Below are 12957 nucleotides of genomic sequence, written 5' to 3'. Positions count from 1 at the left end.
GCAACCAGGTGTGGCTCTAGGAGTAGAACAAATAAATTGCTCTTTACCTTGTTTTGGGTTGGTGTTATTTCACTTTTACTGATATGTACTTCATAAATTTTGCAGATAGACTTGCCACCGAGCGAAATTTCAGTTTGGTCAACAGGGAGGGTTTAGATAAAATTCTCAAGGCCGAGGTGTTTATAAACAAGGACGATGGTCAGCTTCGAGCAGCTCACTTGATCCTCGGCATCACGCCCATTTCACGTGCTTTCCAGGCACCTAAGTGCGTGATAAAAGCCCACGATCCAGGCCTACGTCACATCAGCGTTGCCATGGAAGGATTTCTTCTTCCTAAGGGTGCTGTAATCCCAGAGGGTACCTACATCACCCAACCTATTGCTCTTCCTTCCTCAACACCAGAGAGTGCCCAAGGTACAACTGACATACCTAAAGGTATTCCAAGAGTAGGGGCTTCATCCTCACAAAAAGCTACCGGTGCTGCCACTTCGTCTCGTACCACGCCTTCTGAAGAGGAAGAGGTGATAGAAATGAACGAGTTCGAGGAAGAATTTGAAGTTTTCAATCAAGCTTTGTCCCCGGAAACTTCTTTTCCTGACCTCGGCCCACATTTTTCACCTATAATTAACGAGATGGGCCTTTAGCGCAAGCCTAAGTCCAGCTAGCTGGAATTAATAGAGTCCCAACCCAGGAGGGATGCACCTGGGAAGTCAACTCAGCCCAAGCTTCCTCCTCCTCAACCATCTTTGCTACCTAGAGTTGAACCTACCAACCCAAAGAGAAAGAGAGAGCAGAAGGGTAAAGATGTGCTGGAGGCTAGGAGAACTCACCCCACTCCTGAGGAAAAAACCCAACGAACTGCAAAGCAGCAAAAGATTGGATCAGTAAGACAAAAGGGCTCAGAGAGGAAAGACACTCAGCCATATGAGCCTCAGGCCTGGCTTCCAACTCCAATGCTTCATGATAAACCCTTAAGGGATGATGCATCCATTAGGGATTTCCATGGAGGCACTGGATGCCATGTGGCCTCGGCTTTGGAGGAGGCCTTACTACTCCCTACTAATATGGCCAAGTTGCGGTCTATCAGAAGGCTAGAGGTTTTCCTTAACCTCAAAAGATACTTGGGCATGGTATGCAGTCATTCCTCCTCTTTTACACCTTTATTTGTTGCTTGTAAGGTTACTAACCCTTTTTCTTTTAGGCTGTCCAAGCTACCTTTAAGGTTAAGGAGATAACCAATTCTTGCTACTGTCAATTGGACGATGAGAGCAATAGGCGTGCGGTAGCCGTGGAGTCACTTAAAATCGCTGACCAATCCAGTCAGGATTTGAGGAGGAAATTGAATGAGGATGAGCAGGCAAGAAAAAGTGCTTACTCGGCTTTGGCAGGCGCTCAAAAGCAAGCTGAGGATCAAAGGCTGCTTTTGCATGATGCCAAGGAACAATTGTCTTCTTCTAAAGAGCAAATAGCGGCCCTTCAGAAGAAGTTAGCTGAGGTCTAAAAGCTGAAAGATCAGGCCGAGAAGTCCAAAGAGGAGGCTGAGAAAGCTCAAAATGAGGCCAAGAAGGCTAGGGATGAGGCTGAACAGCACGGTTATGACGTCGAAGTAGTCGAGACCAAGGACACCCTTAGGGCAGAGGTCCCAGTAGTATGTCGAACCTACTACGCTCTGACTTGGGAAGAGGCCCTCAACCAAGCTGGGGTTGAAGCCTCTTCCGAACTAAGAAAGCCATAAAAGATCTACTACCCACCAGCCATAAGAGCCTCGGGCCCTCCTTCTGTTCAAGGTGAAGTAGCTTCTACAGTTGCTGACCCTATTGAAGAGCGACAGCATCAGGATCCTTCTCCTCCCAATCAGTAAGAACAAGTAAAAGAATCTAAAGCGCCTAAGGAAACTTCTGCTGATGTAGGTAAGCCCTCAAATAAGACCATGGAGATTCCATAAGGTGGGGCAGCTTCCCAAGATTTTGAGCAGGTTTTGGCCTCAGTTACTATGCCTACAAAGGATGCTACCAAGGAGAAAGAAAAGGCGACTCCTACCGAGGCAACTAACCAAGCTGACAAGACTTCCAAGGGTGGACTTCAAATGAAATTAAAACGATGAACTCTCATATTGGATTGTAGTTGTGATTTCTATAATGTAATTTTCTCTTCTTTTTCTTTAAGACATATTTTAATGAAACATGCATTTTACCTTCTTCAACTTATACTGATTATTTTCTTCACTTGTACAATTTTCATTTTGACTGTTTCTTGATTGAATATAGCCATATGCTACAAAAGGGTGAAGTTGCTTACATAAGGGAAAACATACTTTTCACATATTTTTAATTTGGAATAAGAGTAGATCAATACTACTGAACCCTCGGTACCTTAGCAAGTTTTCTAACTTTGAGAAAAAAGTATTCAAGTGTTGATCAAACAAAAGCCAAATCCAGGGCACCCTAAAATGCTTTAAGTGATACTCATGGGCTTACCTTTGAGATTCTTTTAGGGGTATTTTGGTAATTTTTATGCTTTTGGGTAATTTTTGGTTTTAGGGGTATTTTGGTAATTTTTATGTTTTTGGGGTATTTTAGTCATTTTTTTTGGTTTCAGGGGGTATTTTAGTTATTTTTTATGTTTCAGGGGTATTTTGGTAATTTTTAGGTTTTGGAGGTATTTTTGTCATTTTTTGGGTTTCGGGGGATATTTTGGTCATTTTTTGGGGTTTCAAGGGATATTTTGGTCATTTTTTAGGTTTTGGGGGTATTTTGGTCATTTTGTAGGTTTGGAGTTATTTTGGTCATTTTTTAGGTTTCGGGAGGTATTTTGGTCTTTTTTTGGATTTCAGGGATCTTTTGGTCATTTTTTAGATGTTAGGGGTATTTTGGTAATTTTCAGGTTTTGGGGGTATTTTGGTCATTTTATCAATTTCAGGGGTATTTCGGTCATTTTTTGCGTTTTGGGGGTATTTTGGTAATTTTTAGGTTTCGAGGGTATTTGGTCATTTTTTGGACTTTGGGGATATTTTGGTAATTTTTTTGGGTTTTGGGGGTATTTTGGTAATTTTTAGGTTTTGGGGGTATATTGGTCATTTTTTTGGTTTCAGGGGGTATTTCAGTCAATTTTTATGTTTCGGGGGGATTTTGGTAATTTTTAGATTTTTGAGGTATTTTGGTCATTTTTTGTATTCAGAGGATATTTTGGTCATTTTTTTGGGTTTCAATAGTATTTTGGTCATTTTGTAGGGTTTGGGGTTATTTTGGTCTTTTTCTTGGGTTTTGGGAGTATTTTGGTCATTTTTTAGGTTTAAGGGGTATTTTGGTAATTTTAGTGGTTTTGGGGTAATTTAAAGTTGGTTGATTTGTAGAAATGATACTTGGATCATAATTGGATCTAATTTGGTACCCATTTAAAACCCAATAAACATTAATGTTAATTGGATTTAATTAGGTTAATACCCATTTAAACTAATTAATAATTGGGTGGGTTTGAGTCTCATTTAAGTGGATAGGTTTGGGTAGGCAAATGGATTTGGGTTGATTTTGCCACCCTTAGTATTATTCAAGTAATTAAGGGGTTTTCCACCTTTTTCAGGCATGGGGGGTGCTTTTGTCATTTCTAGCTTTTAGGAGTTATTTCGTTGATTTCGATGTTTTGGGGGTATTTTGGTCATTTTTTATGTTTTGGGGCTGTATCAGTCCTTTTCTGGGTGTCAGGTGTGTTTTCGACATTTTTTGACTCTCTAGGGGCATTTTGGTTATTTATCAAACTTATAGCGGTATTTTGGTCTTATTCAAGTAATCGAGGGTATTTTGGCTAGTTTTAGACACAAGGGGTACTTTGGTCATTTTCAATGTCTTAAGGGTTGCTTAGGTCATTTTTTATGTTTTGGGGGTATTTCAGTCATTTATTAGGTTTTGGGGGTATATCGGTCTTTTTTAAGGTATCGGGGGTGTTTTTGCTCTTTTTTGATGTTTTGGGAGGGTACTTTGGTCTTTTCTAGGTTTAGGGGAGTACTGGTCATTTGATAATTAACAAATCCCTATAAGTGACCTATCCCAGTGCTTTTTGAAGTGCTGGAATAGGTGGACCCTATTCCAACGCTTCAAAAAGCGTTGGGACAAGTCTCTCTCCATTACGGAATGGAATGATCCTATCCCAGCGCTTTTAGAAGCGCTGGAATAGGGCACATGGAATGGCATCTAAATGGAGTAATGTTAGAGATACTTCAATTATTTTGTTTATCATTAACAGTTTGTTACTTCAATTATCTTGATAATTTTATGAAAAATAAACACTGTTTCTTTAGAATTATTTCATCTAAGTAAGGCAACAAAATTCAATACAAAATGGGGACAAGAAGTGAAAAATAAAAAAGTACTCCACTTTGTCCCCCTTTCTTTAGTTTTCCCTCATGTTGCCAAACTTTCAATCTTACGCAAAATCAATGTTCCAACATTATCCTTTTTTTTTCTTTTCTTTTTTTCTTTTTTTTTTTTAAGAATCGCCAAAATTACTAACTTTGAATTTCAATCGAGTAATACGGAATCATGAAAAATGGCCATTACCATCCTATATAAGTAAAATATTACAAGACATCACATGACAATATCTTTAATATACATAAAATTAATTTTATATCAAATCCTTTTTTTATAATTAAATTTTATATAAAATGATTCAAATAGAAAAATTGAAATTAGAGATAGTAAGATTGGTATATCATAATGTGGCTTTCTGTTTTCTTGAATAAGACTAGAGCTAGAGAAAGAACAAACGGATAAATTACACCAATTTTCTTTTGGGTCTCTAAATAGTTTGGGTTTAAAAAAGAATGCTACGTTGTTAATGTATCATCAATAACTCATACCTTGTGTATTCATCAATTAAAATAAATAAATAAGGAAAATAGTAGTATAACATTTCAAATTCATTAAACACTAGCGAGGAGATAGCTCTGTGATTGACACCTCATTTATCGAAGCTTTGACAAAGCTACTTTTAGATTGATTTGACTCTGTCACCCTTGAATCATGCTCCAATTGCAAGCAAATGTTTGATTCAGTACCACTGTTCATAAAAAATGTAGGTTTTGAAGGTATTGGTAGAGTAATAGAGTAGCTATTAAGCATGAGAACAACAGATGCCATAGTTGGTCTATCAACTACGTTTTCTTGAACACATAGTAATCCAATATGAATACATCTCATTATTTCGGTTGTCGAACCTGCCTTCAATGTGGGATCGACAAGATTTGAAACTATACCCTGTTTCCAATTTTTCCATGCCTGCAAGATAATTTAAACTGGCTAATTTAGTAATCATCAAGAAAACATTAATTTATTGTGTTTTAAAAAAGAAATATATTTGGGCTACACAACTTGATGTATTTCTTCATTTCCTTTAACATCCTCATCCTTCATTTGTGCTAGATTCCTATGTATTTGGTATAAAGCCAACTAGCTATACTAACTACATTAATAATTTGTAACTATATGGACAATATTAGTGACATACTAATAGGTACAGGCCAACGGGTAGAATACTTGATACTCCACATCCTAAAGATAAGAGGGTATTGTTTCAAATTTTTTCCACTCCATTTGAGCCATTTAATCCCCTCACCCCCACCCCACCACATGGTGGGATTTGAACATGCAGTCCAACCTACCACTCCATACTTATGGGGTCTATGTGCCATTAGACCCAAAAATAAAAATACTTACATAGCTTAGAAGGTCCTCAATATTCTCTCCACTTTGGAATGAGCTATTCTTTTGTCCATTTATTATCTCTAATACTAGCACACCAAAACTAAAGACATCAGACTTTACTGAAAATTGTCCATGCATTGCATACTCTGGAGCCATATATCCACTGCACATTCACAATTATTTTCAAAAATACTATTAGCCTTTCATATTGTTTCTTTTGGTACAATGTAAACATAAACTATACCTATGTAAGATACTTACTAGATTATCAAAAAAAAAAGTTTGATACTTACTAGGTCCCCACAATTTTACTTGTACTGCCTTCGCTTTGATCAAGTTCAAACAATCTTGCCACACCAAAATCTGAAATTTTTGGATTCATTTCAAAATCTAATAAAATATTGCTTGCTTTAAGATCCCGATGAATAATACGTAGTCGAGACTCTTCATGAAGGTAGAGAAGACCTCGTGCAATGCCTTCTATGATTTTGTAACGTCTTGCCCAATCCAATTGTACACACTTGATTGGATCTACATAGTCAATCAAATATATTATATTGGACTAAAATGTGAAGGAAATCTATCCACAAAAGACATGTAATCAAAATAAATTACAATGAATATAATTTTGAAATAAAGGTAGAAGTAAAATCGTACCAAAAATGAAGTTATCAAGACTTCCATTGGGCACAAACTCATAAATTAGAAGCCTTTCAATTCCTTCCAAGCAAAATCCTAGGAGTCTAACTAAATATCGGTGTTGAAGCTTGGCCACTAACAAAACTTCATTCTTAAATTCAAGATCTCCTTGACTAGAATTTTTTGAAAGCCTTTTCACAGCAATAACTTGTCCATCGGAGAGTTTACCCTGAAACCGTATTAGATTAGCACATATTTAACCCTTTGGACTTAACATGTGCATCCTGACTACAAACGTTTCGAATTTGGGGTGCGGGTGGGAGGGAAAGTGTTTGAATCAATACCCTACTTCAATCATGAGGCCGATCCTGCCCGTTAAATTATCCCTTTTAAGGCTATTGATAATGTTAGGTTTACCTTGTAAACAACACCAAATCCACCTTGTCCAAGCTTATTTGCATCAGAAAAGTCATCTGTTGCAGCTTTAATAGTGCCAAAGCCAAACTGCAAAGATTCCACACTACTAATCTCATCCACAGATTCGCCTGAACAAGACGTTAGTACATTATTTAAAACCAACACAATTTAAAATATGCCCATGCAACAGCAATGACCTCTAAAAACTAATTATTTATCAAAACCTTCTAGATAGGAAACTCATGTCTATTAGTATATAATAACTTTTTGTTTGCTTTAGTGCAAGTCAATTTATTGACGGAACACATTGATTATTATTAATTTGTAGTAGTTAAGTATCATTTTATGAAAAATAATAAATAAATAAATAATCCCCAAAGTATGTCGTGTTTTACGTTAATACTTGCTGGGAAATTTGTCCTCATAGGCTCATAATATAGGTGGAATTTTTTACTCCCACAAATATCACACATACCTGAGAACTTTAGGAAGCACATCTATGTAACTAAGCACATAATTTCTGACATTTTTTGTTATTATCTTTGCAATAATTCAAATTTTGGGATAACAAATAGAAATAAACGAATTATTTTACTTACTTTGTGGTTTCTCCCTTGGTTTCCTGACTCTTAAGTAGATGCAGAAGGAGATTATAATTAGTACCACAAAAGAAATAATGGGTACAACTATGATGACCGTTCGAGATTTGTTACTCTCCTTTCCTGCAAAAACCAGAAATATGTTTACTTAAAAAATTCTGACAGATGTATGTTAAAAGTTTCAAATGGATACATGGAAAGTCACAAAATTAAAATTAGTTTCGAAACTTGAGAATTTATAGGGAAAGTAATAAGGATCCCTTTATAAAGAGTAGTAAGCTTTTGACCTTATTTGCTTCTATACAGTTTTTTAAAGTCTTTTTTTTTCCTTTAATCAACATTCAGCAAAGCAAATAAGTATTCACCAAAAGGTTGCATCCAAATGGATTACATTTTAAGCTTAATGGCATTGGTACCTTTTGCAGCAGGTGTGTTGTTTGATGCTGGAGGAGATACTGATGGTACTGGTGGCGGTGGTGGAGACAGTGATGGTGATGATGCATTATCATAGAAGTGATAGACCTCAAACCTTAAATTACAGCTGGGTCTGATAACTCTCCCACCTCGCTTCCCATCACAACACATTGGTATATCTCCCATAGCCCCGGCCAAGCAATCACTGCAATCTTGTGCGGACAAATCAGGCGTGCACTGCACAAGTGAATATAGTGTTTGGAAGTTTGGCGCTGTTGCATTTCCCGCTGCAAACTTACGAAGAGAACCACCTTTTGCAGCTTGACCTCTTTGGCTATCCAACAAGGTCCTTAGGTCCTGACTGAACTGATCATAATTAGCTGATACGTTAAATGGGTTCCACATATAGAAAGAAGGCATTTCTTCCATGATGCCAAATATGTCACGGAATGAGTAGCGTAACATGCAATAGTCATACCATCCTATTGCTTCCTTCTGATTGGGACAAAGCAGAGTGAGAAGATTTGTAGCGTTATTGAGGCAGCTACGGCAAATATCTGGCTTGGCATCTCCTCTACAAAGTCCAAGTGAGTATACTTTGTCAGGGCTTTTGCCATAAGAAAAATTGTAGAACCCATAGTCAATTTCTGTGTTGGAGGAGAGGGAGGAGAGGACTTGTTTGAGGTTTGTTTTGTAGGTACTGTTGCTTGTGTAGTTACCCTTGTCGTCTAAACAGAAATGGTATTGGAAGTCTGGCTGAGCAATGGCTTGAGAAACCAGTATGCAAATGGAAACGAGGAAGACAAGTCTTGAAGAAACCATTGCCATGTATTTAAGGCAAGACTCGGGTTAAGAAACTTATTATTTAAGCTTTTAGAGAGAGGGGTAAACTAGTGGGCTGAATAAAGACTTTGAAGAAAAGGAAGTCCTTGATTTTTTTGAAACATTCAACCATTTGTTTCTCGATACTTTTCAGCCAAACGTGTCCAACTTTTCTACGTAAATACGAGTGCAAGACTGTAAGGGCATAAGAAGAATTGACCAACAGCGCAAGTCCTCTTGGCTCTTGGGAACGTTTACAATGAACAATATTCCACAGCTTAACCCTTTTTTTTTCTTTGATTTGGTATAGGGGATAATTTCTAGTAAAACTTTACATGTTTTCTTTACATCACATGATGATTGTACGTGTTTTCTTTGCTCTAATAAAATAGTCAGTCTTTAATAAAATAAAAATTATAAGTTTATTACAACTTTTGGGAAGTGAGGTCTCGCTTGCACCACTTGGCACCGGCATTGCAACTTGGTGGGGACTTCCTTGTTATGATTGTCGCGGCATGTTCTGAAATTAACATGGGAAAGCTTTTTTTGCAAACTCTGTAAGTGGCAGTCAACAATATCTATATCTTGACAGATTCAATTAATAAAACTAAACTTTTTATTATCTGTTTATTACAACTTTTGGGAAGTGAGGTCTCACTTTTTTTCTTTTTTTTTAATTAATTTTTTATGGGAAATCAGATAAACTTTCATTCATCAAGCTGAAATTGGAATACAACAGAGAAAGGAAATTACAGAAGCTGAAAACCAGTCAGATATCATCTAGGGTTAAGTGTTCTACACAGCTGGGATTAACCCCCTTCCAAAATTGAGAAAAACCTGATAGTCTAGCAGCTTTTGCAAGTTCATGGGCAACTCTGTTGCCTTCCCTTTTCAGGTGCTGGAATGAGCACCAACTGAATGAGGCCGAACAACTTCTAATGTCTCGGAGGATGAGACCGATCTCACCAACAGCATCTCCACAGTTAAGAGCTTGAATAATAGAAAGGGCATCAGATTCAAAGATAGCATGGGAAATTTTCAGCTCCAAAGCAAGTAACACACCATGTAGAAGAGCAAAGGCTTCAGTAATTTTTGCTGAGTAGGAGGACTAAAGAACTTCACTAGAAGCTGCAATAGAAAGGCCATGGCAGTCTCGAACAATCACCCCAATGCAAGCGTTGGTACCATCATTAGAGGCGGCTCCATCAACATTTATTTTGAAGAAACCAGAGGGAGGAGCTTTCCAATTTAGGACAGGAGGGGAATGGGGCAGTGGGGGGTGAGAACAAGCATCCTTAAAATCAGTGAGGGTTCTATTGGCCAATTCCCAACTTCGGCTTGGGGGAGAACCTGAGTCCTCATGCACTACTTGGTTTCAATTCCACCAAATAGACCAGGCAGTAGCAAAGAAAATCTCCATGTCATGCAAAGTGCCCCTCTTGATGATGTCAAGAACAATATCAATAGGATCATGGATTGGGCGTGAGAGGTCTATAGGGCAGCCAGACCAAAGAGCCCACGTTAGCTTGGCATGATCACAATGAAAAAGGGCATGGGCCGTAGTCTCTATTGCTTTGTCACAGATGGGGTAGAAGCAAGAACACGCTATGCCTCTATGACTTAAGTTTTCCATGGTGGGGAGGCCATTAACACATAATCTCCAAGCAAAAACTTTGAGCTTTGGGGGGACTTTTTGGTGCCATATTCTTTTCCAAATCAGAGATTTAGAGCTGTTTGAAGAGCATTCACCTTCGTCTGGAGGTATCACCATGCTTAAGGCAATGTGGTAGGCACTTTTAACTGTAAAGGTCCCATGTTTATTACCAGTCCAAATTAGACTATCTTCGGGAAGATTGTAGCTCAATGGGATTGACAAAATCGTGCTGGCTTCGAAGGGTAGGAAGAGTGAGTGGATTACATCAACTTTCCACCACTTAGTGTCCTCATCAATAAGAGATGACACCATTGGGAAGTTTCCAAAGTCGGAAGGTGGGGAGATTACTTTAAACGTTGTAGGCGTTGGTAGCCACTTATCTTCCCATATATGGATTTTACGACCATTTCCCACTCTCCATCTAGTTCCTTTTCGAATCACCTTAAGACTATTGTGAATACTTCTCCAGGCATAGGACGGGCTGCAGCCTTTTTTGGTGTTGAGAATATCATCATATGGGAAGTACCTAGCTTTGTAAACTCGAGCCACTAAGGAGTCGGGGTTAGTAAGGATTCGCCAACCCTGTTTGGCTAACATGGCTAGAATAAAGGCTTGTAAGTCCCGAAAACCCATCCCACCGTGAAGTTTTGACTTGCACAATTTCTTCCAACTGAGCCAAGCAATTTTGTGCTCTCTATCTTTCTGCCCCCACCAAAAATTGCGCATCATATTTTCCAAATCAGTACAAAGAGTCTTAGGGAGCTGAAAACAGCTCATGGTATAGGTCGGGACTGCTTGTGCGACTGCCTTGATGAGAATCTCCCTCCCACCAATTGAAAGGAGTTTACCTTTCCAACCAGCCAGCTTTTTTGCAACTCGTTCCTTGATTTCAGCAAAAACTTGGGTTTTTGATTTCCCAATGATGGAGGGAAGCCCCAAGTACTTGTTATGCCTCGAATCTTGCATTGGCCCAAGTAATCTCAGTATGCTCTCTTTTGTATGTTGAGGGGTATTCGGGCTGAAAAACACCGAGGACTTGTTTGCATTAATTTTTTGGCCAGAAGCCACCTCATAGCTTTGGAGAATGTTGACAAGTTTTTGACATTCTTGCACATTTGCTTTGCAAAAAAGGAGGCTGTCATCGGCAAAAAAGAGATGGGTGATTACAGGGCAGCCCCTGCATATAGAGACCCCTGAGATTTGCTGATTTCGGGCTACTTCATTAATAAGGGCTGATAAACCTTCTGCACAAAGAAGGAATAGATATAGGGAGAGGGGGTCACCCTGTCAAATGCCTCGGGTTGGGGTGATGTGGCCAAAAGTTTCACCATTTATGATCACTGAATAAGATACAGAAGAGACACAATGCATAATAAGATCAATTAGCTTATTATTGAAACCCAACTTCATCATTATCCCCTTAATAAAATTCTATTCAACCCGGTCAAAGGCTTTACTCATATCTAGTTTAATTGACATAAAGCTTTCTTTTCCCCCCCTTTTTATTTTTTAGATAGTGCATGAACTCATAAGCTACTAGGACATTGTCAGAAATTAAACGTTCAGCAGTGAAGGCACTTTGGTTTTCAAAGATGATGCTCGGCATAACCGTTTTAAGCCTATTAGCTAAGACTTTTGATATGAGTTTATAAGTCACATTACATAGACTAATAGGGCGGAATTCTGTCATTCTTGTGGGGTGGTTGGTTTTTGGGATGAGGGAAATATTAGTATTATTAATCTCTGCTATGGGAGCATTTGAATTTAGCACATTCAGAACCATATTTGTAATATTAGTGCCCACTATGTCCCAGTAATTATGGAAAAAGACAGCAGACATAACGTCAGGTCCTGGGGCTTTTGTCGAGTGAATTTGTTGCAGAGCTTTGAGAACCTCCTCTCTTGTGAAGGTCTTGGTGAGCTCAGAGTTCATGTCATCTGTCATGTGTCTGGGGATAGATTTTAGTGGTATTAGTTGTGGTGTAGATTTTCTCAAAATAAGCCACAGCAGTGGCTGCAATATCAGCTTTGTCATCACATCACTGACCATCATCATTCCAAAGACCAAGGATAGTGTTCTTTTCCTTTCTGTCAGACACCCGAGCATGGAAGAATTTGGTGTTTTTGTCTCCCTCTCTGTACCAGTGCACTTTGCTACGTTGATGCCACATGGTTTCTTAACTGTCAAGAAGATCATTAATTTCCTTCTTGAGCTGATTGATCTCAGCCCCCAAGTTTCCTTATTGATCATTAGAAGTGAGGGCATTGAGAAGTTTCCATTTCTCCTGAATTTTGTTTGTGATGTTGCCCACCACTTTTTGGTTCCAACTAGTTAAAGCCATAGCACATTTTTGAAGATTGGATGATATGTCCTCCGGGGTGGTGGAAAGAGAGCCCGAGCTCCAGGCCGAATCAATGATTTCTTGATAATCATCTCTTTTGGCCCACATTGCCTCAAAATGAAATCTGCATTTTCCTCTGTGAGCTTGTGGGAAAGAATCAGAAATTGCAAGGATGCAATGGTCAGAGGTTGATTCAGCAATATGGTGGACTTTTGGGTTCCTGAAAAATTCCAGCCACTCTGACGTGGCAAAAGCCCTGTCAAGACAGAGAGAAATTCTTTGATTACGTTCCTTCATGTTACTCCAAGTGAAGTCTGGCCCACAATATCCCAAATCCTAAAAGCAACAATTATTTACCACTTGACGGAACC

General features: G+C 38.6%; 1 protein-coding gene across 1 annotated transcript; it reads right to left on the bottom strand.

Annotated features, from left to right (window-relative positions):
• Positions 1 to 4862: 4862 nt before the first annotated feature.
• Positions 4863 to 8596, bottom strand: LOC112006902 (cysteine-rich receptor-like protein kinase 44). Its single transcript, XM_024039215.2, has 7 exons — positions 7771 to 8596; positions 7355 to 7477; positions 6756 to 6883; positions 6357 to 6567; positions 5993 to 6230; positions 5712 to 5862; positions 4863 to 5273 (listed from the first exon to the last, which is right to left on the bottom strand). The coding sequence occupies exons 1-7, from the start codon at positions 8594 to 8596 to the stop codon at positions 4926 to 4928; spliced, it is 2025 nt and encodes a 674-aa protein (XP_023894983.1). The 3' UTR covers positions 4863 to 4925.
• Between the last annotated feature and the right edge of the window lie 4361 nt (positions 8597 to 12957).

Source organism: Quercus suber, unplaced genomic scaffold (assembly GCF_002906115.3).
Source record: "Quercus suber isolate HL8 unplaced genomic scaffold, Cork oak 2.0 scaffold_240, whole genome shotgun sequence".
Lineage (NCBI taxonomy): Eukaryota > Viridiplantae > Streptophyta > Magnoliopsida > Fagales > Fagaceae > Quercus > Quercus suber.
Note: the sequence above shows the minus strand (reverse complement) of the source record. Positions and strands in the feature narration are given on the sequence as shown.